General features: G+C 32.6%; 1 protein-coding gene and 1 pseudogene across 1 annotated transcript; one reads left to right on the forward strand and one right to left on the reverse strand.

The window, feature by feature from the left end:
- Window positions 1–8,090: 8,090 nt before the first annotated feature.
- Window positions 8,091–8,652, forward strand: LOC125817134 (protein THYLAKOID ASSEMBLY 8, chloroplastic-like; annotated as a pseudogene).
- An 11,576-nt stretch (window positions 8,653–20,228) lies between these two features.
- Window positions 20,229–20,882, reverse strand: LOC125817044 (17.6 kDa class I heat shock protein-like). Its single transcript, XM_049496632.1, has one exon. The coding sequence runs from the start codon at window positions 20,777–20,779 to the stop codon at window positions 20,306–20,308; it is 474 nt and encodes a 157-aa protein (XP_049352589.1). The 5' UTR covers window positions 20,780–20,882; the 3' UTR covers window positions 20,229–20,305.
- Window positions 20,883–23,775: the final 2,893 nt, after the last annotated feature.

Below are 23,775 nucleotides of genomic sequence, written 5' to 3' on the forward strand. Positions count from 1 at the left end.
TGTTTAGATCGATACATTACTATGTGATAGTTATTAAGTATCAGATACATGTAGTTTTAGTTTGCCAAAGAATGGATATGTATCATATACTTATTGTTGGATCTGATTCGCAGTGCTCCAGTTATAGAACATTATGCTTTATGTATAAAGATTATTATTGGGTAATATATAATCTTTTAAATTCGAATAAGATTGATGATACATTAAAGAACTTGAGACATGTAGATGATACATTAGGTAGTGTTTATGTAACAACAACATGTATATTGAACATAATAAAACTAATTAATCGAATATTCAACAGCATTAAGGTTATGTATCAACAACTTAAATATGACTATGATACATTGCATAAAACAAAGACTATTGTAATAGTGATGTATCAGATCAGTGATGACACTAACAAAGGTTAATTTAAGAATAAAAATAAACGAGATACATTAAAAATCTGTATCTTTGACAGTGTTGACCGTGTAATGGTAGGTCTAACTTCCCCCCCCCCCCCCCCTCTTTTTGGGCATTTTTTCAATAGTAGATTTAGAACTGGAGCATGTGTCCTTCCTCAACTTCTCCGCTCACAAATGTATCTCGAATATAATATGGTACTTTGAACGGATACATATCCTTCTAAATTTGGATAATCGTAGAAGATACATAACAACACTTGATACATGATAATTGATACATTTGGTAGAACTTTTGTATCAAGTATCAATTACTAATTAAGGTTATGTATCAAAATTAATATTTGAACACAATACACTGTGCATGATTAAAAAAAATGTAATATATCATAATATTGAAACGAATGCACTATACATTAGTTTAAGAAACTGTAACACATCACTATTTGAAAGAACCAGACAAAGTTAGAATTGGAAAAATAAATTTTAGGAAAGAATGAAAAATCTGGAAAATCGGTTAAGTTATGTCAAGTTTAGTTTTTGGTCAATTTCAAATGACCATAACTCCTAGCTCATGATGAGTTAGGTGTTCTACAAGATACCGTAGGAAATATCTTGGAATTATCTTTCCAACGTTGCCGAGTTTGCTCTATTCCGAGTTTGTATGACTGAGATATGTCCATTCGAAGTTGGGTTGTCTAGATATGGAAAGTTCAAACCGGATTTTGGAAGGGGGTTTTGGTCTTTTCATTACCCAATTAGTTAAATCCATTTTTAGTAAATTATTTGGGGTCTAAACTAAGTTAATTCAGTTTACTCTATTGAGAATCACACTAGGGCTTGGAGAAAAGAAGAGAAAGGAGAAGAGAAGTTCAAGATTCGTCAAGTTCTTACGCTTTTGGTTGTGGATTTCGCCAAGGATTCAATTCTACGAGATATGTGAGACTTTCATAAAGTTGGATTCGTTCACCCACGTGCCAAACATAATTATTTCAGCGTGAATTCGTCCTAAAGAGGTTTAAAGTTTGATGTTCTTGATATATATTCCTAAATTTACTTTCGTTTTTGAATTGGGATGAGATTGAGGAGTTTCTTGAGATTATTGAGTCGATTATCATAGTTGTTTGAGTTAGATTCTTGTGTACATATACTGGGTATTTGAATCTAAAGAGAATTGGAGAAAAGGAATCGAATTTAGGTGAATTGGGGTTAGAAAATGAAGAAGGAAAAAAGTCAGGCAAATCTAGTGCCCCAGTCCGCGTCGCGGACTTGCCCCATTATTACACAGAAATCTCTCCTACGTCGTGGGGTGGTCACGGACCATTCTACCTCAAAATTTATTTTGCGACTTAATATTTAAATGTATCTGTCACGACCCGAGAGCATTTCCAAGTCGTAACATGCGTATTCGACCTCTCGGAGGTCTCATACAAGCCCTTAGCATTCATCACATTAAATATGTAAAATAGTGCGGAATTAAAAACTCTTTAAATAAAATTCCATAAGATTCAAAGGTCACTTTTAAAACATCATTCAAAAGTACAAAAGCGGAATACTAAGTCTCTTAGCCATCTTAGACATAAACGTGAAAACATACTAGGGACATGGCCCTTTACAATCAAAAGAAGTCTATTAAGTCTATTACAAGAACCTTATCATAAAACTAGAATAGAAAAGTCTTGTCCTCGACATATGAGGACATACCACAAGATCTTGGAAGAACTTCAAGTTCCAAGCTTACTATAGAACCCGCTTACTTTCCGGAACCTACACTTGTAGAAAATAGAGAAATATGGAATTAGCACAATTAAGTACTAAGTATGATGACCATGCAAAAACATGCTAAAAAGGGACCTTTATTTGAAATATATGCTTTCATGCCATTTTTTGATAAAACCTTCATATCACAATTATAAGAGACACATTTCATGTCATCATCCACATATAAGACAATACCCACATAATAGACATACTCAACTAGTACCAATGTACAATACATGAACATAATCGACAAGTAAGCCTTTTCATCATTTCATGACCTCTATCTCAAGTTACCCAAAGCCACACTTATGTGAAACATGAAGTGACCGCCCATACAATCTCTTTATATACACCTAAGTGTTCCTAAGGGTTACCATAGATAAGGAATGTACCATTACTATATAACATACTAAATCAAAATTCTTTAATGAACCACTTTAGGAGACATTTAAGCACATAAGGGGACTTTCACATAATAGTCGTTTAGACTTAGGGAACTCACTTTAGCATCTTCTAGGCCTACTCGTGCAATGTGTAGATAGCATCTCATACTACCACCTACACTTTGTAGAACCTATCCAATAACTAGAGTGCACATCCCACATGATGGGAATAGACATAACCGACATAGACCATACTAGCTAGGCATGGAATCCGGAGTCTACCCTACTCCGTGGAAGGTGTTCTACTTGCCAAAGGTAGAACTAATAATCAACCCATGTAGGCACATGGTTTAGGGGATGTCCAAGGATGTTCATTGTGCCCTAGTCTCATACTCAAGTAGGGCCACCACCCTAACCACATCCACTCGGTGCTAGCCTTGTTTCCCATAGAGTATTTTCATTCACATATGTACTAGAGAGGGTTCCTTTTCTAGTTCAACCAACTCATAGTATCTCTTCCCAAGAAAGGCCCCATTTCTTAGTTATGGCCAATCAAGGTTCATAAGGATAGCTCATTTGACTTTCTTAGATAAGGATTTTCATGCCGTTCCGGCTCCATCCATCTCTAAGTCTATCATTTCACTCGAGAAGGGAACTTCGCCCTAAGGCCCATCCTTCAAGGTTATACATTTACTTAGGAAAGCTAGACTTATGAAAAGGCACCATTTCTTAGTTCTGCCAATTCAAGTCTTGGCCTAGAATTCCTCTTTTAGCATTTATAGAAAGGGCACCATTTCTTAGTTCTAGCCCACTTCACACATTCATGCATTCAAGACTTTAAGTAACAAGGAGAGACACTTTAGTCTACCAACCAAGTCACAACATTTTCATCTAAGGATACTTCGTAATCCAACATCATTTCATATATACTTCATGAGAAAAATCATACTTTAAATCACAATGCTATCCACTTTACATAGGATCATCACAAGATCACATAAAACTCATTCACATAATAGCTTCACATAAAACTCATTCACATCATACCTTCACATATAAAGCTTCACATAAAACTTTACATATAGCTTCATATAGGACTTTACATATAGCCTCATTTATGTATATAATATACAATACAATAACACTTTGTACAAGATCACCTTATAACCATAAGAATACCTTCACATAGTACAATAACATTTCATAACTTGATAACACTTTAATTCAATAGATAATGCCTTCAAGTCCATGTTCATAATACATTCCATAATTAAACACCTCCACCATAAGTGGATCAAACTAAGCAAGAAAATTTTTATCCATAATAAGAGATTAAGCCAACTTACCATCCTCCAAAGCCATAATCAACAACACTCAAGTCCCAACCATTTTACTTACCATAAGAGAATTCATCATAACTTGCCCATAAGGCCACAACTTTCAATTCATCCATACATCATCAATTCATCATAGATAGATGTAGAAAGTCATAAGAGTCACAATACAATCCAATCCAAACACAATTTCATAAACTTTGAATCATAAGCAAAAGACCCACTTCATAAGCAAATTTAGGAATTTAGGGAAAACATGGTTCTTCAAGGAATTCCATACGAAATCATCTTAAAAATATTAATTCATCAATATAATGGCTTAGAAAACGTTTTGCCAATGAACCCATGCTTAGATTAGAATTTGAGATTTTTGTTCTTTGAAACACTTTTGATTGGACTCCTTGAAAGAAAGATTCACCAAGGATCAAGGGTTACCATACCTCTAAGTTGAAAGCCCACGAAAAATTAAAGAAGAAAGAACTCAAAATCTTCAACTCTAGCTCCAACTTCTTCTTCTTCTTCTTCTCCTCTCAAGAACCCTAACCCTAACTCTTTTAAAATGGAACAAAATGATCCACAATCAGCCTAACACAATAATATAACCTCAAAAGAAAAGATTTGTGAAAAGACCAAAATGCCCTTAAATTTCCGGACGGACTCCTTGCCAACTGCCCAACTTTCAAAGGGAATAACTCGCTCATCCGAACTCGGAATCAAGAAAACTCGGTGGCGTTGGAAAGATCGTTCCAAGGGCTTTCCAAACATAACTGGAACTACTCCTGGATCATCCTGAGCTAGGAGTTATGACTGCTCAAAGTTGGCCAAAAACTCACTGATTTCCACACTTGGCCGAATTTCCAGATTTTGAACTTAGCCAATTTCCAGATTCTGAACCTTTTTTCCAAAAGTGACTACTTCCAATTTATGCTTAAACTTTAAAAATTCATACGTTAGGCTCTAGTTTCACCTATCTATTTTTAGGGTCGCTACAGTATCTCCACGTCGCAGACTAGTTACCAGACTGTGATTTCTTGATCGTTTCTCATGGTTAACTATTTAAGAACACTCCTAAACATCATGAGATCTTTCCTATCACAAATCACAATCCTTGAATCCATAAATTCAAATTCAAGGAAAGTAAAGAACCAAGTCTAGAGAATTCTTAGAGTCATTTCAGAAGTCTTTTGCAAACATTTTAACTTTGTTTTAAGACTTAAGCTTTGAGTTGAGTAAAGAGTAAGAGTAAAGTTCATTACTTCAAAGCTTATATGGGAACTAAGTATTCCCAAGAGTTAAAATGTTTTTCACATTTGAGAAAGAAATGAAACACCGATTTTCAAGAGAGCTTTTATACTAAGTTTTGAGTAATTATCTCAAACCAAAGAAAGAGTTTTGTTTTAAAAACATATGAGTTGAGTATATTTTGGGAGTAGTATTGAGCACCGATATGTGGACATGAGTTCATAATAACTCAAGTCTCCATAAACCATGTAGCCATCATGGGTAGAAAGGATCATACTTTTTAGATGATTCCTTAGTGTTTTTCAACATAGACTAGTGGATCCACTTAGCTAAGGTGTTCTATATGACGATAAAGTATAGGACAGTTTTGGCAGCGTGGGCAAGACGTTGTATCATCACTTAGGCTCATAGTGGTGGTTGTCGATTAAAGAAACTCTCACAGTATTATATTACTTTACATGTAAACTGAGCTGTTGTTGCATTTCTTTAACAAATTGAGTTGCTACCTCCTATTTTAAATGCTTTGTATAACTGCACCATTATTGTTGTTTACTTTGCATTTGAGTTGAGTTGTTCATGAGTTGAGTATATCCAAGGTAAGTGTTCTTTCAGATTCCTTTCAAGCTTATGTATTGTTTAGTATACCCCTCATATACTTGTACATTCAATGTACTGATTCCATTTGGCCTGCATCATTTTATGATGCAGACAGAGGTAATCAGGATCAGCATCCAGCACCTCGTTGATCCAGTTGAGCACTCAAAGTTAGTTGGTGAGCCTCCTTGCTTTTCGGAGGACCCCTTTATCATTTGCTTTAGTAATTTAGTTGTTAGGATGATCGAGGGTCTTGTCCCGACATCCCTCCTTGTTTTAGAGTCTTCATAGGCAGTTAGTAGTTCAGTTGTCTTTACATTGTTATTTCTTATGTTAAGACTTGAGTTGTCACTTTGGCCAAGTTGAATGTTTGACCTTTAAGCATTCTAAGTTATTTTATCAAACAATTGAGTAGAGATGCATTGAATCCTTGTATTAATTCTTTAAGTCTTCCGCTATAAGTTAAGCCAGGCCAAGGGTTCGCTTGGGGGCAGAAATGGTTCTCGAGTGCCAGTCCCGCCCAGGGTGTAGGCTTGGGGCGTGACAGAAACAAAATCAACTAGATACATTAAAATCTGAACCCATATGTATTATAAAGGATGAACAACAAATAATTGAAAAAAAAATCAACAATTTGATCTGCTGAAAGCAAAAAAGAAATGATAAAGAAACTCTCCTACACTTTTATCTTTGCTCCATATCAACTTCCATATGTTTTTTTCACTGTCAACAATGGAAAGCAATCTACCTCTTTCCATTTTATAATGCAGTTTCACCAGCAAAAGAGGATCCCCTAGAAACGATTTTGTTGTAAGGAGCAATGTAGATACATCATCCCTTTCCCCTTTCCCTTATGCATTTTTTGAAGGTGGAAAGGGAGGAGATCCTATAGTTCTTTGGAAAAAATTGTGGAGAGAATTAAGACATATTTGGGTTCTTTGGAAAAAGTTGTGGAGCGATCTTAATGACCGGAAAGAGAAGAAAAAATAAAAAATGAAGGAAGTAATTAAAGATTGAGGGAGTGAAAATAGGAAGAGATTGAGGGAGGCGAAATATGGAGAGATTAAGGGAGTGAAAATAGGAAGAGAAATGTGTGTTTGAGTGTTGAAACTTTATGTATCCGAAATAGTGGGGTTTGAGAGGAAAAAGATGGATTTTGGAAATATTTTGAAATGATAGGAAATAATATAAATTATGGAAAATAAAAGTGTGTTTATAGGTAATTTATCCTATTTTTAAATAATACTATATTATATATTTTAAAAAAAATTAATTTATGTGGCACAAAATGAAAGGTACTTTAAGAATATCAACATTTTCCATGGGCATTTTTTGGTATTTGAGGGTTCATCAATAGCCTTTTCATTTATATCTTTTTGTTGCTTCTCATACCGAGAGAAGCCGAATAAGGAGATATATTCTTGAGGATCAAACTAATATCTCATATGGTTACTCAATTAATAGTTATTTTCACAGATAGTTATTCAACTTTTATTTTATAACGTTAAAATCAGTCAAAATTATGGATTTTTCTCACTCAAAGTCACTCAACTTTCTTTTATAACTTCAAAATAACTTAACTATAAATATTTTACCTGCAAAGTCACACAAAATGATTAATGTTACTGATCCTAGATGATTTACCTGATTTTTTTTTCTTCCTTTCTCTTAATTGTCGATGTTTTTTTTTTCATTTAATATGTATGCTACTTTATACGGTGGTACTTTTGCACAAATATATTTAGAAAACAATATTCCAATTAAAATTAATAAATAATTGAATTGATTATCTTATTATTTTTTAAATTAGTTTAAAACAAGAGTGGTATTTCAGCAAAATTTAATAAAATAATTATATGAGTATCTTATTATTTTAAAAAAAATTAGTTCAAAATAATATTTTGGTTTCAACAAAATTCAATAAAAAATTTATTTAAATTGGTTGAGTAACTTTCTAAGTGAAATATCAATAATTGAGTGACTTTGTAGGTAAAATATTCATTGTTGAGTGATTCTGAGATTATAAAAGAAAGTTGGGAAAAAGGACAAATATCCCCCGAATTATCGTAAATGGTATGTGTATACCCTTCGTTATACTTTTAGGATGTTATTCCCCTTACCGTCCAAATTTTGGTGCATATGTACCCTTTATACTAACGGTAGCACACGTGTCTCAATCTTAACCGTCGATTCATTCTTTGTTAAATTTCTATCCAAAATTTGAAAAAACCCACCCGAATTATTAAAAAAATCCACCCAAATTAATATAACCCAAAACCCCCAATTAATTCACTTAATTTCAAATCAAGAGACTTGTTTAGTAGCATCTTTTCCCCAATCTTCATCCCCAAATCATTCTCATTCTCAAGTGAAATTCCCCTGTAGTCAAAGGCAGATCAAGCATCGTCGCCATCCAAGCGATTCAAGCTCTAAAACGAGCTCAAAGAACTGACCCTTCCCAAATCGAAGCTCAAGACTCAAAAACCTTAATCGTCTCATCAAAACAGATCTAATTGCAACCTACAAAGAAATTCTACGACAAGACCTTTGCAATTTGGCCCTCAAAGTATTACCAGTCGTTCAATTGGAATGTGATGTCCCTGATTTAGGGCTTTATGCTGATATGGTCTTAGCTTTGACCCGGAGGGTTTCTCTGAACATATCGATGAATTGCTTTGTAATTTGGAGAAAGTGGGGACGATTGAATGTGATGATAAGTCGCTGGTAAGGTTGGTGAGGGTGTTGGTTGAAGTTGAACATGTGGAATCTATTGTTAGGGTTTATGGATTGCTGAAAAAGAATGGATGGGGTTCTAGATTTGAGATTGATGAATATGTAGCTAAGGTTTTAAGAAGGGGGTTTAAGAGATTTGGGAAAGAAGAAATGGTTGATGGAGTTGATCAATAATTACAGAGATTGTCGAGATTAGTTTAGGGGAAACGTTAAATTTTGACAACTTCCACTGATTTTGTTTTGTTTGGGTGTGGATATTTTTATTTGGGTGGATTTTCAATGAATCAAGTGGGTTTTTTTTTTTTGGTAGAAATTTATTAAATATCGGGTTGACTGATAGGATTAAGACACGTGTATCACTGTTAGTATAAAGGGTATATATGCACCTAAATTTGGACGGTAAGGGTACTAACAACCTAAATATATAATGAAGGGTATATACATACCATTTACGAAAGTTCGGGGACATATATATCCTTTTTCCCAAGAAAGTTGAGTGACTTTCAATTGAGAAAAATCCTTGAAAAAAACTCATACTTAGATTACTTTAAGGGTGTGTTTGGTATGAATTCCAATTTTTTATGGTTGGTTGACTTAAATGTTTTGGAATTTTTTTTTCCAAATCAACTTATTTTTCCTCAAATGTAAGGAAAATGACTTCCTTCAAAAATTATAGAAAACATTTTTCAAAACTCTATTTCACAATATATTTTTCTTACCCTACTCGTACTCCATATCCGACCATCCCCATCCGAAAAAATTGAATTTTTAAAATTTTCTTATTTTTTAAATTTCAAATATTGTTTTTGCCCTACCCCCCAAATCAGCCACTCCTCCACCAAACAAAAACAAAATTATTTTTTTTAAAAAATATTTCAAATTCGAAAATATTTCATTTTTACGTCATCTCCACCCCTGGCCTTCCTCCTCCCCTCCGGCCATCCCAATCAATTTTTTTGTTTAAAAAAATTATTTTTGAAAAATATTTCAAATGTTAAAAATTTTCATTTTTTACGCCACCCTTCCCCTAACACCCCCCCCCCCCTCCCACTCGATGCACCCCCACCCAGGCCACCTCTCAATTTTTTTTTCTTAAAACAATTGTATTTGAAAACTATTTCAAATTTAAAAAAAATTTCATCGTTTGTGCCATCCCTCCCCTAATACCCCAGTTAGGATAGTCGGGGTCTTGTCCTAGTTCAGATGTTAGAGGATTCTAGATCAATTATCGAGGTTGATTTTTTAGCCAAAAATTATTTTCTTAAAGAATACTTTCTAGTCTCATACCAAAATAAAAGATATTTTTTTATCACCAATCAAATATTAAAAAATATTTTGTAAAAAGTATTTTCTATTCACCAATCAAACAAAAAAGAAATTAAAAATATATTTATTTTTTAAGAAAACATTTTCTAAAACACATTTTTTTATGAAAAAAAGTTTTCTTCCTACCAAATAAACTCTAGATGATAAAAGAAAATGAGTAACCACCTGAAATATTAACTATGAGGATCAGTGGCGAATTTAGAGCCAAAAAAAAGGGCAATCGCACCAGTGGTCTCTTCGTAAAATTAGATATTTTATACGTATATTTTTTAAGATTTTGTATAATATTATATTTTTGCACCCGTACTACAAGAAGTCTAAACGGTCCACATGGTTAAATGTTGAGCTTTTGACCTTGAGGATTAAGGATCAATTCTCACTTCAATACATTTTACTTGGTGCACCCATGTTCGAAAAATCATGGATTCGCCTCTGATGAGGATCATTGTGTCTTGAAACAATTAGAGAGAATGGGAAAGAGAAACAACAACTGCTAAATAAATGTTAAAAGGAAATTATTCATTAATTAAACTCTCACAACATTTTCATGTTTAAAAATTAGACAATTACACACACACACATACTCCTCTCCATACGGTGCCACTGATGGTTTTTCTCCTCTTTCTCTCTGCTTCTCTCACCGCTAATCTGTAAAATCCTTCCTTGTTCCACTTCAACTTTCACTTCCTCTTTCTTTATCCCCGGAACGTCCACTTTGCTTGTGGGGTCTCTTTCCAATCGATTTTTGCATTTGCAAAAGCGGAGACTTCACGAGCAGAGTATGGGGGCATTGGTTGAAATTGGGAATGGATCCCATAAGTCGAGGGAAAATGGGTCGAAGATGTTGCTCTTACGACCACCGAAGAAGCTTGGAATAAGAGACATTTTTGGGAAGCTTTGTTGTTTGAAGAAAACAGAGGATTTTTTAAAAATTTTATTGTAGTGCTTGATTAACAACTTAAATGATTTTTTAAATTTTATCCGTGTCAAGAATTGAGATAGATAGAGTAACATATATTATTGGAAAAAAGGTCTTATATACCTCTCAACTTTGTCATTTAGAGTTGTCGTTATAAAAGTGACTCATATATATCCCTATATTCAGTGGCGGAACCAGAATTTTCGTGGATGGGGTTCAACTTATAAGAAGTACATAAAAAAATGGAGAAAACGGATCGGAAAAGAAAAAAATTATCCTTAATCCATTAAATATAACTTGTCTTGTCATGCCACATTTAGTGTTTCTTCCTACTTTTACTGTGATTCATTGATTATTTTTTTTAAAAAAAAGTGATTTTTTTCTTTAATTTTTTATTGTTTTACTTTATTTTGAATTTTTAAAATAAATTGAATTAGTGTTCATTCAATCATATGTTACTTTGAAAATTGTTTAATACTCTTTAAAATGTGTGGGGATTGAGTTACTAATGTTATAATGCATATTAAAAGGATAAATAAATGGCATCGCCAATTTTTTGTTCATTTATTCAATTTATAAGGTTTTTCATCGATAAAAAAAATGAATAAATCATTTAAATGTAGTTTACGTCTATCTAGAATAGAACTGAAAAAATGAGAAAGAAATATGATGAATAATCATGCCTTTCAAATTTATTCGTTCGATTAAGTTTAGTTTAACTTATCTTTAAAGTATTTTTTCTCTAACTCAATTTCAAGTTTAAGAATAATTGACAGTTTTTTAAAAAGTTCCTTTGAATTAGTATATAAAAAGAGAGTTACGTAAAAATAAAATGAGCAATAGAGATAAAAATAATAAAATACAAAAATAAAAATAATGTGCCTTAGAAATTCGAACAAATGAATATTGAAAAGAAGAAATAACATTAAAAAATGAAAAAAAAAAAAAAAAACCAATAAAGATCCAACCCAAAAATGTTGAGCTCATCTCAACCTTGCTATTTGATTTTCCAAATGAAGAAAACAAGAAAAAATTAAGGAAAGTGTTGTTACGCAGAATCGAACCCATGACGTCCAAGCAAATTCTTGAACCCCCTTTACCACTGAGCTAGCCTCTTTATATGTGTTCAGGGGATTCATTTTAATATATAGACACATAAAAACAGAATTTGACCTTATATATACCGTATAATTTTTCGACAAGGGGGTTCGGGTGAACTCCCTAACCTCCATGTAGATCTGCCCCTGCCTATGTTATACAAATGACTCACATATACCCTTTTCCTTTGACGGAAGTGAAAAAAATTAATTTTGGTTTAATTTTTCAATTATTTAAAAATATATATATATATATATTCCCGTATGGGTATATTTAATCCTCCTCAAACATGACTTTTTTTTTTGTTTCAATGACTAATTTAGATTTATTATTTTGATGGTCAAATTTATTTATGTTTCACTAATATTCTTGTAAAATGTATTACAGATGACCCTATTGTTTCTCAAATACAAAAACTAAATTACAATATAGTAAAAAAAATAGTTTTAAATTATAATATTGTCACAAAAAAAAATAGTTTTAGATTCTTTCTTTACACTAAGGAATGAAAGAAAAAAAATAAAATATGAATAAGAAACTCAAATAATGATAATCAAAGAAGTAAAAAAATAATTTATGTATGAAAAAGATTAATATATACCTTGAACTTTGCTAGAAAAATCATATATACTCCTAACTATTTTTTTTTAAAAAAAATTAAATATATTTTTTCACTTATGTTAAATGAAAGGTATATGTGAGCTCATTTTGTAACGGTAGGGGTATATGTGAGTCGTTTGTATAACGGTAAAGGTATATATGAGCCACTTTCATAACGAGAGTATATCAGACCATTTTCCCTATATTATTTGTAGGCAAAGTTTCCTTCAATTAAGTAGTTAGACCTATTTTTCCTGCATTACATCTTGTAGATGTTCGAAGACTGCACGCGAAGGTATTCAAACACAAAGTTTGGATACTAATAGATTGTTGTTTTTTGTTGTTAAGGCGAAAGACGAGATAATGACTAGGGGTGGTTCTCTAGTTCTTGTTTAGCCTTGAGTTTTCTAGTTAGAATGGTTTGTGTGGTCCAATAGATATAGGTGCATGTTTACTGCCTAGTGTATCACTTATGTATGTAATGGGGAGACCATATGAAGCCATATGTAATAGAAACATGTTTATAATCTCATACAATGAATCGACTATGTGACTTGTAATTTCAAGTGTTAATGTTCATTTTATTTGTGATTGTGCATGATTGTTTGTGTTTGATGATTGACTCGAATACCAAGTCGGGTACATAATATTCCCATGATTGGCTCGGATACCACATCTGATATATACTAACGATTGACTTGGGTATACATGGATATCCACATACAGGTGGCTCAAATACCACATCGGTATACTAACTACAGATTACTCCAGTACCATACCGGTACACTAACAATATGAATTCGGGTATCATGGAGGACCAAATATGTTTTTATCGTTCCATAAGTGAACCTGATTTACTTCTTCATAACATAATTGTTGGATCACTAAGTGGTTAGGGTTATTTGAAAGGTGAGTTGATCGCAGGTGACTTGTAGATACTCAGGTGGTACATGGTTCATGTTACTGTAAGTCAGGGTAAGGACTGAGAGTCTGGGCTATGCGTTACTTGTGATGGTTGTTGTATATAATATGCTTGTTGACAATTCAATTCTTTGGGTTTATTTTTGCATAATAGGTACAACTATTGAGTTGAGTTTATGGTGACTCAATTCTTTACTTGTATGAACTCTTTTGACTATTGATTGAATTTATGAAAACTCAATTCTTAGCTATTTCTAAACTTTGTTTTCTATTTATATTATGATGAACTTAATTTTATAAATGGTGTTGGATTTAGTTTGGTATAGATAAGTTGGCTTAAGTCGACAGTTTCATGTTATGTTCCAAAGGGGCCAGAAAATTGGTATGAAAAATTGAGAGAGAATACCAAGTTGGCTGATAGGGTCAGTGATAGTATAGTACTTTTTTGTTGGTGTAACAGAATGACATGAAAATCAAGGTGCATTAGTTATGATATTTACCGAGGGAGGTAAGAGTTCGTGGTTAGAGACTTGGGATGGTATAACCTTCATATTGCATGATCATTTTTGAATGTCTATTTTTTATCATGTGGTAGGTTAGAATCGATCGGTAATGCCTACTAGTATGTGTTGTTTGTACTGATACTATTTTTATTATGTCATTTGGCATAGTCTAATTGTAGGATCAATGATATTTCATATGTGAAGACAATGATAATCTCAAACTTTATTTTTTCTTTCTTATGGTGAGTATTGTGTCTTTTTTTTTTTATAGACGGTACTTTTTTAGTAGCTCTTTGTACATGTTTAGACTAATTCTAAAAAGGATTTAGTTGGTCTCTTGGAGGTTATAAATAAAGTAATTACAAATGTTTTCATGTCCTTACCGGAGTTGGAATGTATTTCATTTATTTTCTACATGTTTGATTAGGTGTCCACATGACCAATGGATTGAATTGTGACAACTACGTAGATAATGTGTGTATAAAATAATTAACACGATGTGCTTTACTTACTCAATAACATAAATAACAATTACTTCTATTACTCTTATATTAGAAAAGGCTTATTTCAACATGCCTGTTTCATTGCTCTCAAGGGTATTTTTGTCTTTTCAATTCTCCATAATGACTAGGTGTCTTCTTCCGGTGTTATCAATTTTGTCTTTTCAGTTCCTTATTGTGACGTGTCTTCCTCTTGTGTTATCAATGTATGTATGCATTACTCTGTCGGTATCTTCTTCATTTATGCTCCACCGTCTGCACATCAAAGTTCAATTCTTCTCTTTAGCATTCTCCAGGTAAGGTTTTTTCATGTTTCAATGTAGATTTTTTTTTTGTGTCTCATCTTTCTTTTCGTCAAAGTCGAAGTTCCAAATTTGTGGGTTTAGCTTGGAGTTTAAGGATTTTCAATTACTTATACTCGAATTGACCTACGGGTCTATCAGTAGATCTAGGATAAGTCTTCTAACCTTTAGAATTTAAATTATTGGTAATGTTTGAGTAAATGGTGATGTTGTTTTTATGCAAATTATATCGAACCGAAAGATGGCATCATCCATTGCTCCAGAAGTAGCATACAAATGAAGAAGTGCATTTAACAAAACTAAATTCGATTGAAACCCAAGTTTCTGTACATACACATGAACAATTCTCCCACGTAAAAGATCCTGTAACCCCCCACAAGCCTTAAGAACAAATGAGCACTCATATTGTAACTACGCATTTGATGAAACAAGAAAATTGCATCAATTAAAGAATTACCTTCAGCAAGATTTCTCAAACAGCTAAAAATCTCTCCCAAAAATTAAAAATTACTTAAAGTAGATTTGTTGAACTTTTAATTCAATCCAAACAAGCTCTAAATTATGGCGCTTTATATTGGTCTTTTGGGTCATGATTCTCAATTAGTAATTGATTATGGAATATGTTAGTGTAGGTGAATTAAGTTCATTCAACAAGGTATAAGTTACCCGAGAAAGTGGGAGTAGTGAGAGAGGTTTATTGGTTTTGATGAGAAAAGCAACAACTTGTTTGAGCTCGAATGCAGAGTGAAGTGGAGATGCCAAGCAAATAGAATGAAACATTGCCTTAGCTTCAATGTTAGCTGCTAATAAAGCATAATCCTATATAGTATAGTACTTTTTTGTTGTTGTTCGGTACTTGCATTAGGATTCAACTAAATTCCATGTAGTTAGTCCATTTTGTTATTAATTATGGCCTTTACTATCTTGCTCCCTCACTGTATTTGTAGTTTTTAGTTCTGTTGTTAATTAGATGCACTTATAAGTGCTAGTGATGTCGTAAATAAGTCTGTTCTAGAAGAACCTGTCTCTCTCATTACCATTGGCTGGTTGGTGGCTGGGGGTGTAGGTGATGCTGAATGTTTTACGCAACAACACAAGATAGCAGAAATATGCTGCAAAAGTAATCATATTTTGCCTAAGGGTCTGTTTGGAAAGCCACCTGATAATTGAAATTGGTGTAATTACTAGAGTAGTAATTATTAGGGTAGTAATTACCAGTCTAGTAATTACACTGTCTAGTAATTACACTGACTTGTTTGGTTGCCACGGTGTAATTACACTATAATTATACATGTCATGTTTGGATGTCACATTGTAATTACACATGTTCTGTTTCGATGCACAATTGCAATCATAAAATTATATTAAATTTTAAAATAAAAATTAATTATTTAAAATTTATACTAGACAAATAAAAAATTTATAAATGACATTAAATTAAATATTTAAGATATATATTATTATTTGAAAATATATTAATTAATAAACATATTTTCTTTAACTAATATTATGAAAAAATAATTGATTTATGTTTTTTCAAATTAATATATTTCAAATGAATTGATTGTAAAAACTAAAAGTATGAAATTTCTACGAACATCGCAAAATGCATGTTTGATAAAAAGATTAATATATAAATAAATGTCATAAATTATTAAATGTTTGACAAAAAATATAATCTATCAATTTTAATTAAAAAACGACGTGCAATGTGAATTCAATATTACTAAAACAAATGAAACTGAAAATATAACATAAGTTATAAATTCAAAACAAAAAATTTAACATAATACTCTTATAACAAATTTCAACGTAGCATGCATAAATATGATTTATTTTTATTTTTTTCTTAATAAAGAAAACGTAAGTCTATAACCTTACTTAACAATAAATTATATTTTAATTTTAAAACTATAGTACTAATAAAATTATGCTAATGAGAAAATAAGCATGGCATAAAGAAATAGCTAATACGAAAAAATTGCATAGAATCACGTAAAGTAAGGTTGAGAACAAGAAGAAAATGAAATATAATAATATAAAATAAAAAATAAACTTTTACGAATTTTTAGAATAATAAAAATAAAAAAAAGAACTTAAAATAATAGAAGTAAAAAAATTAAAACAAAAAAATAAAAATAGAAATTAAAAAAAAAAAGTAATCAACTGGTAATTACACCAGAAATTCACAACTCCTACCTGTGAATTGTAGAGTGTAATTACCCCTGCCAATTACATCAATTACCTGCTGACCAAGTAATTATTTGTCCAACCAAACATGACAGACAGTGTAATTACACCAAATTCAATTACCAGGATGTCCTTCCAAACAGGCGCTAAATGTTTTGAGTAGTAGTAACTTATAGTGAGGGATGTGCACGTCACGAGTTTGAACTCTGCACTTGACCCAAAGTCGGGAAAGTATTTACGTGGGATAAGTGGGATCATAACAGAGAGTTTGAACTTTGTCTTTGACCCAAAGTCGGGGAAAGTATTTAAGTGGAATCATAACGGAGGGACATGTCCACAGAGGCGTATCCAGGATTTCGGTATGATGGGTGCATTATTATAAAAAGGTTGATCTAAAATATAAATTTGATCGGTTGGACATTTAGGTTCTTATTACTGAAAACCGTTAAAATTAATATTATAGGTCCAAAACTAATTAAAATGTCAAAAGTGTTACCAATAACCATTTAGAGAGGTGTTATCTAATTTTACAAAGAAAAATAAAACAAGATGAATATAAAATTCAAATTTCTAACCTCACGTAGAGAGGTGCACCCAGTCATCATCGCATTATATGATACTCCGAATATGGGTTCACACATCTATATTTCAATATTTTTCAAAAATATAACACTACTATATATGATCTCGGGAGGGGAGCATGGGTTCACGTGAACCCGGTGACCCCTCCTTGGATACGCCTCTGCATGTCCATACTCTTGAGTTTTCCTGATGAACAACTGAGCATGGGCGGAGCTACCCTTGCCCGAGGGGTGTCAAGCGACACCCCTTCGTCGAAAAATTATGTTGTCTAGGTAGGCTATATTTTGATTTTATTACTATATATATTATAGTTGGCACTCTTTAAAACGAGATGAAGAGTTAGCTCAGTGGTTGAGGGGCCGCAAAATATCTCCTTAATCTTTGGTCTTGAACGTCAGGGGTTCGAACCTGGTTGGGATTTCTTATTTTTATAACATCTTCTTTTTTTAATTAAAATTAAGACTTCAAGAAGCGTCTTTTGTTTTAAGATTTTAGAAAACTGAAGCTTTTTTTTTCCGCCAATTTTTGAGCGATTGACTTAAATAAAGTTGACTTTACTATTTTATTTTTTAAAAGAAAAAATGTACTTTATAGATTAAACAAATCCCTAATTTCAAAAATTAAAGGGTTTGAGGAGGAAGAGCCCAAAAAAATCATTTTTGTTCGCTGCCTTCGATGTGACTCTTTGTCGGGCGTCGCCAAACGATTGTGATGATGTAATTATTTTTTGCTTTCATTAGTAAAAATTTATTTTGTTGATTTTTATGTGTACTTACTACTTTGTATTTTAACACCCCTCAATGTAAATTCTGGCTCCGCCACTGCAACTGAGGTTTGGATAGCTAACTAACAGGGGATCCTTTGACTATTAAATAAAAAAAGTCTTTTCTCGACTAACATAATCTCTTTTTGTTTTTAGCCATATAGCTCAGGCTCTTTGAAAATGTTCACCAAAGAAAGATTGAGAGATATATTAGATAAAACTTTTTTTATATTGTGATTTAGTTAATTATATATATATATATATATAAATAAAATATATTATACTCGCGCACACACATTCATACCCTGCCTCACAAGAGATAGTTTCTTCCTACAGGTAGGTCCATCTCCAGTGGCAATCAAAAAATATCTACGACAAAATAAGGTGAGTTGAACTTTAGATGAAATACTTTCATTTGCCTTGGAAGGAGAGTACAATTCCAACAGAAAATGAGTCATGTGAAAGAACTTGGTGGTTGGTATTAGTTCTCTAATGCATCATAGTTTATTTTAACTTTATTTGCAATTTCATATTGTTTCTGTGACCTTAATTACTTCAAAGCTTTGAATTTTTTTAAAAAATATCAGTAAAGCTCTGAACTTTCTTATGTTGAAGCTTCAATGCAAGCACCTCAAGATGTACGTCATTAAAAAATACTTTTATAATCATAGCTACTTCTTGGTGTTCTTTTTATTCATATTGTTAGTGACACTGTCGTCGTTACATTTGCTTTCTGATGATTGAAACATTATATTGCTACAAACTATTTATATTTTGTTATATTCTTTACCCAATTTAAAATAAAAAGATTAACACAAAATATTAAATTAAATTTGGGTATAGTAGAAATGCTTTCTTCTCCTTTGATATAAGTTTTTAATTTTAGTTGTCCACTGTCCATTTTTTGACAGAAATCAGCTCTAAGATTGTAGGTATGGTGAAAACAAGTAATATATGTATATTTAGAAAGATAGATAAATGACTAGCCAGCATTTAATGACTTAATAGGGAGATACAATTTTGGATTATAAATTTGGGAGGTGCCTATTCTGCAGTTGTCATACTTTGTACGTTGCTATTGTCATTGGCATGTTTTTAAATTCCATATCTGTTCCTTGTGTTGTTAGATAATTCTGCAATAGTGAGTTCTGGATTAGTGCTTGGGATGTAAATTTGTTTTGTTTCAATTTTGGCTACCAAATATTAATTATTAGCCATCTCTCTTTCCTTCTAATGGGTTTTGTTTAAGAATCAAATATTGAGGAAACTGAGCAAGCAAGCATTGAAAGGAAAGGATGAGGTGATTGTAGACGAAGAGAACATATAATAAAAGAAAAGTTAGAGAGGATCTAAGTCATTGTCAACTGAAATTGGCACCTCTTTACAGGTGAGTCCCTCAATTAGCAAGTTTGTATTATTTTATGGGTATCTGAGTTAAATTTGAAGGTTGACCATGTGAGCGTTTGATATGCTTTATTCTTTTTTTTATTAAATAATAAGTAGCTCATTTACTTTCTTTTCTCTTTTCTTTGTAATTGTATTATCTATGTTTTAATTAATTGTTACACTAGTTATTTTAGCCGATAGAATTTCACTACAACAAATTCCGCCGCAATAGCTAAATATTTCACTTTGAAAGTAAATTTATTTTCCATCTTTTTCCGCAGGTACTCTTTCTCAAGCTCTGTCTAACACAAAATGCAACACTACGTAAATAGTGCAGGATGTAAATAATACAACTACAAACGACATATTGTGCATTTAATCCGAAAACAATTCCTAACCATGTATATTTATGTTTCTGTATGTGTACATTTCGATCGCAAAAACCTTTTAATGTTTGGCGCACGGCTATCCCTGCCTAGCATATAATATAAATATGTACACTAAAATATACATAAATATGAAGCCCCCTGCGCGCACAAGGCATTATCCATCTAGTATTAGAAACAAAATTCAAGAGAATGAAAAAGACAAAAGGAAATTATTCATTAATTAAATTCTCAAGGAAATTAAATTTTCTTGTTTACAACTTAGACATTACACATGCACAAAATTCAGATTAAAAGCTTAATTTCCCAACAAACCAAAATACTTAGGAAAACAAACATTATTGACAAAAGGACTTTTGATCTGCACTGCACTTGTGTTTAATCAGAAATGTCAATGGCCTTCACCTCAGATTTTTTCTTCTCTTCTTCTTTAGGAACAGTCACAGTGAGCACCCCATTCTCCATCGCTGCCTTTATTTCTCCCGTCTTTGCATTCTCCGGCAGTCTGAATCTCCTTATAAACTTACCGCTGCTCCTCTCCATACGGTGCCACTGATCATTCTTCTCCTCTTGCTCTCTGCTTCTCTCACCGCTAATCTGTAAAATCCTTCCTTCTTCCACTTCAACTTTCACTTCCTCTTTCTTTATCCCCGGAACGTCCACTTTGAAGACGTGAGCTTCTGGGGTCTCTTTCCAATCGATTTTTGCATTTGCAAAAGCAGAGATTTCACGAGTAGATGATGGGGCATTGGTTGAAATTGGGAAGCCCTCGAATGGATCCCATAAGTCAAGGGAAAATGGGTCGAAGATGTTGCTCTTACGACCACTGAAGAAGCTTGGAATCAGAGACATTTTTGGAAGCTTTCTTGTTTGAAGAAAACAGAGGATTTTTTAAATTGTTGATTGTAGTGCTTGATTTGTTTGATGACTTGCTGATGATAAACTAGAGAAAGTATCCGTGATATTTGTAGTCGATGAATCTGAGAAACTCAAGCAATTCGAGTGTAGTCTAGTATCCTCTTCGCTTAATTTTAGATACGAACAGGAAGAGGCTTCTACAATATTCCAGAGACTTTTTTTTAGAAGGAATAATTGCACCTTCTTTTTTATTTTTATTTTTTTATGTAAGGAGTAATTGAACTTTTTGTTTTTACATATAGGGTGTGTTTGGTATGAACGAAAATATTTTTCGAAAAATGTTTTTCAATTCTTTCATGTTTGGTTGGATTAAATGTTTTTCAAATCAATTCATTTTCTTTAAATTTAAGAAAAATGACTTTACTTCAAAACTTAATGAAAACAATTTTCAAAACTCTCTTTCAATTTCAAATTACAATTATTTTTTTGTTGAAAAAAATAATTTATTTTGTCTCTATCCTCAAACCAGCCCCCCCCCCCCCCAAAATAATAATTTAAAGCTTGTTTTTAAATTCAATTTTTTTATCCCACCCTCCCCACGTCCTACCACCCCCAGTCCCCCCCACCCACCCACCTCCAAAAAAAAATTAAGTTTGTTTTTAAAAAATATTTTCAACTTCAAAATTTCATTTTTTTCACCCCTACCCTTGAACCCCCCACCCAGCCCCCCTCACCTCCAAAAAAAATTTTAATTTTGTTTTTAAAAAATATTTTCAACTTCAAAATTTAATATTTTCACTCTTACCTTCGACCCCCCCTCCCCACCCAGCCACCCCCTACCAGCCCCTCACCCCCCAAAAAAATTTAAGTTTGTTTTTAAAAAATATTTTCAACTTTAAAATTTCATTTTTTCACCCTACCAGGCCCCCACCCCCCCAAAAAAAATTTAAGTTTGTTTTTTTTAAAAAAATTCAACTTCAAAGTTTCAATTTTTCACTCCCACCCTCGACTCCCCTCACCTACCCCCTATCAGCCCCCACCCCCAAAAAAATTTAAGTTTGTTTTTAAAAAATATTTTCAATTTCAAAAATTATTTTCTACTCTAGTAAAAATAAAAGATATTTCTCAAAAATATTTTTCATTCATAAATCAAACACTAAAAATCTTTTCTGGAAAATATTTTCTAGTCACCAACCAAACATGAGAAAATAAGTCAAAAAACAACTTGTTTTCCAAGAAAACATTTTCTAGGAAAATATTTTCCATGAAAAACATTTTCCTTCATACCAAACACATCCATAGTTAAAAGGGGGAAAACCTTAAATATGTTATAGAATTTCAAATTTAAAGTCGGGTCATTTATACCATTTTTTTTTTAAAAAAAAAAAACGGTTCATTCAAGTCAATATTTGTTAATTGAAAAATATTTTAGTTTTGCAAAATCATTTTTATGTGTGGTCAATTATGATATAGCCCACATCATTAATTCAATCATTTAAAAAAAAAAAAAAAATCTCAAATATGTTAGCAAACTTTGAGAAAAGACTCATATATGTCATCGTGTAAAATTTTGTTCATCTATGTCATTTCAGTTAACTAATAATGACATGAATAAACCTTTTCTCAAACAAAAATGATATAAATAAGCTAAAATTTTAACGAATGACATAAATAAATTTTAGTAGTAAAATAGTAGATTTTCATTTCATTTGTGAGGACATTTGATTTGCATCCGTAAAAGTGAAGCAACACAACAACACTTGATTTTATGATCCAAGTCTTTATTGACCTACGTCCACAAAATGGTTACTGATCAATCATCAGTATTTTAATTCAAAATTAATTAGAGTCAACTATATGCATTATCTATATTCATTATTTCCTACATCTTTCTCGACTTTGATGTGTATGTATATGCTAGAAAGGGGAAGCCCATGCTTTGCACGGGCCCAATTATCTTTTTTTTTTTGATAAAGGTAACTTTATATTCACGTTAAAACTCATCAGCAGAGCATGATGAGGTGGGATTTACAGCCCCACAGGGGATAGTTTCAAAAGCCGAAACTGGGCAAAAACTTTACAATTGAGCTTTAAAATCTGCTAAGCTATCTACCTCCCCCACCAAATCATGTTTACACCAAAAATACAACAAGCTCAAGCTATTCATCTTGATTTTTTGAATGTTGTTAAGTTTCCCATCATGTGATCTTTCATTCCTTTCCTTCCACAATGTCCACCAAATGCAGGCTGGGATGCACTTCCACCAGTCTTCTTTGGATCTTCTTCTTCTGCCCACTCCTTCCCACTGTCTCAGCAAGTCTAAAGTAGTCTTGGGCATTACCCAGTTAACTCCAAGTATACATAAGAACATGTCCCACAGATTTACAGCTGTTCTGTAATGTAAGAAAAGATGACTGTTAACTTCTGCCTCTTCCCCACACATGTAACACCTTGAGCAAATCTGTATACCTCTTCTTTGTATCACTTCATGGGTTAGACATGCTTTCCTGATTGCCAACCAAGTGAAACCTGAAACCTTGTGGGGGATCTTGATTTTCCAAATTAGTTTCCAAGGCCATTCCATTTCCATAGTCTGATTAGAATTTAAACTCCAATAACAAGACTTCACAGTGAAAATTCCTTTCTTTTGCATTTTCCAATTTGGAGTGTCAGGACCTTCAGTGACACCTGGAAATGCATTAAGTGTTTGTAGTAATTCTGCTACTCTGTCAATCTCCCAGTCATTTAAAGCCCTCCTAAAGATCAAATCCCAACCTTGAGGGCTCCACACCTGTGCCACAGTGTCCATCTGTTGTAGACTCAATATATAAAGATTTGGGAACATGATCTTCAGATTCTCTTCTCCTAACCAGAGTTCATTCCAAAAACTTGTTTTCACCCCATTCCCAACCTTAAAGGATAGATTGGGGATAAAAGATGCCCACAGTCTTCTGATTGTCTTCCAAACAGAGCATCCAAAAGTACCATTT

The sequence above is a fragment of the Solanum verrucosum genome, unplaced genomic scaffold (assembly GCF_900185275.1).
Source record: "Solanum verrucosum unplaced genomic scaffold, falcon-dt-bn FXZP01000094.1, whole genome shotgun sequence".
Taxonomy (NCBI): domain Eukaryota; kingdom Viridiplantae; phylum Streptophyta; class Magnoliopsida; order Solanales; family Solanaceae; genus Solanum; species Solanum verrucosum.

Excerpts from the sequence above, each read along its gene's own strand:
- LOC125817044 (XM_049496632.1), bottom strand. The coding sequence starts at position 20,779 with ATGTCTCTGATTCCAAGCTTCTTCAGTGGTCGTAAGAGCAACATCTTC.